This window comes from Microtus pennsylvanicus, chromosome 3 (genome assembly GCF_037038515.1).
Source record: "Microtus pennsylvanicus isolate mMicPen1 chromosome 3, mMicPen1.hap1, whole genome shotgun sequence".
Taxonomy (NCBI): Eukaryota; Metazoa; Chordata; class Mammalia; order Rodentia; family Cricetidae; genus Microtus; species Microtus pennsylvanicus.
Window position 1 is genome coordinate 82293098 of NC_134581.1, and position 1817 is coordinate 82294914.

General features: G+C 35.6%; 1 protein-coding gene across 1 annotated transcript; it reads right to left on the minus strand.

Moving 5' to 3' along the window:
* Positions 1-298: 298 nt before the first annotated feature.
* LOC142847151 (olfactory receptor 8B8-like) lies at positions 299-1249 on the minus strand. Its single transcript, XM_075967881.1, has one exon. The coding sequence runs from the start codon at positions 1229-1231 to the stop codon at positions 299-301; it is 933 nt and encodes a 310-aa protein (XP_075823996.1). The 5' UTR covers positions 1232-1249.
* Between the last annotated feature and the right edge of the window lie 568 nt (positions 1250-1817).

Below are 1817 nucleotides of genomic sequence, written 5' to 3' on the forward strand. Positions count from 1 at the left end.
ACAGGCATAATGTAAGATTAATGCTTCATTTCAGGTTGCAGACATGATTTTTGATCCTCAAATGCATTCTTTCAATATAGCATTATTTTCAAATATGTAAGATTATTCTTTATTTTATTAGATAAGGCATATAATGTTAATAAATAAAGAAAACCTTAAAAATGAAGAGCATGCAAACAAAATAACTTCACACTTATGAAACCATGGGAGAAATAAATGTGTTGAGAAGGGTGCACTCAAAAAACACTGGGCACTGATAATTTCTTTTAACTAAAGACAAAGGTTATACCAATTCTGATCAATATATTATCCTACTCAGGATTTTTCTTAGGGCAGATTTAACATCTCTGTTTCTAAAACTGTATATTAAGGGATTCATCATGGGAACTACAATAGTATAAAAGATGGAAGAAATTTTCCCCTCATTCATAGATCCAGGTGATGAGGGCTGAAGATACATAAATGTGCTTGATCCAAAAAACAGAGAAACAGCAAATAAATGGGAACTGCAAGTACTGAATGCCTTGTACTTGTTTTCAGTGGACCTCACTTGGAATATGGTGAAAAGAATAAAGCCATAGGAAGTAAGAATAATGGAGGTTGGAACGATAATGTCCTTTCCTACTACAATAAACAGCTCTATCTCATTGACATAGGTACTGGTACAGGAGAGCTGTAGCAAAGGGAGGAGGTCACAGAAGTAGTGGTTGATGGTGTTTCCATCACAGAAGGTCAGTCGAAGCATGCAACCTGTGTGGATCATGGCACCAGAAAATCCCATTAAATATGAACCAAGCATAAGATAGAAGCATACTTTAGGGGACATAGCAATGTTATACAAGAGTGGATTACAAATAGCCACATAACGATCATAGGCCATTGCTGTCAGCATGTAACATTCAGAAATGCCAAAGAAGCAAAACAAGTAGAGCTGGGTCATGCACCCAGTGTAAGAGATAACATTTTTCTCCAGTAAGAAGTTCATCAGCATTTTGGGTGTAATCACTGAAGAGTAACAGAGGTCTATGAGTGACAAGTTTAAGAGAAAAAAGTACATGGGTGTGTGAAGGTGAGAATTCAGCACTATTAGAATGATCAAAGTCAAATTTCCTAATGTAGTTACCACATATATTACTAGAAAGATGAAGAAGAGGGGGACCTGAAGACCAGGATCTTCAGTTATCCCCAAGAGAATGAATTCCATCACTAAAGTGCCATTTGCCACAGCCATTGTTCTCCAAGAGAATCTGGGGAGAGAAAAAAGGAAAAAATACAGGAAAAAAGACAACTAACAACTCTCTCTCATGATCTTGAAGAATGTACCGGGAATGCACTGACCTGCTTGAAAACAATGTACCTGCCTTTGATGTTATCATGATATAAAGTGGCATTATTCCTTAGTAAGTAAATAAAATTCTTGCTTTAAAATTTATTATTTTGGAAACAAAGGCAATTAAAACTCTTTGATGAAAAGGTCAGCCTTTTCTACTGAGTTACATAGTGGCACCTCCCCATCTATAATTACAGACCAATATACATTCAAATCACACACACAACATCACAAGTAGTCTGCACAACTGTATTAAGTATTCTTGTTGTAAAAAGATTGCTAGAAAATCAAGAGAAAAAGTATAGTGGAATGGAACAGGATAAGTTTGATCACCTGTCTTCTCATCCTTTACTTCCAAATCCATATGGGTTATAGAGAAAAGGTATAGCAACCTAGGACTCACCAACGTTTTTTCTCTGTGGAAGGCAAATCATGAGAATTATTTCCACACAGAAAAAAAAATATCAGAATCTAAAAATAGTTAAGA

What these genes read in the sequence shown, in the direction of transcription:
- LOC142847151 (XM_075967881.1), bottom strand. Translation starts at nt 1,231, where the DNA reads ATGGCTGTGGCAAATGGCACTTTAGTGATGGAATTCATTCTCTTGGGG.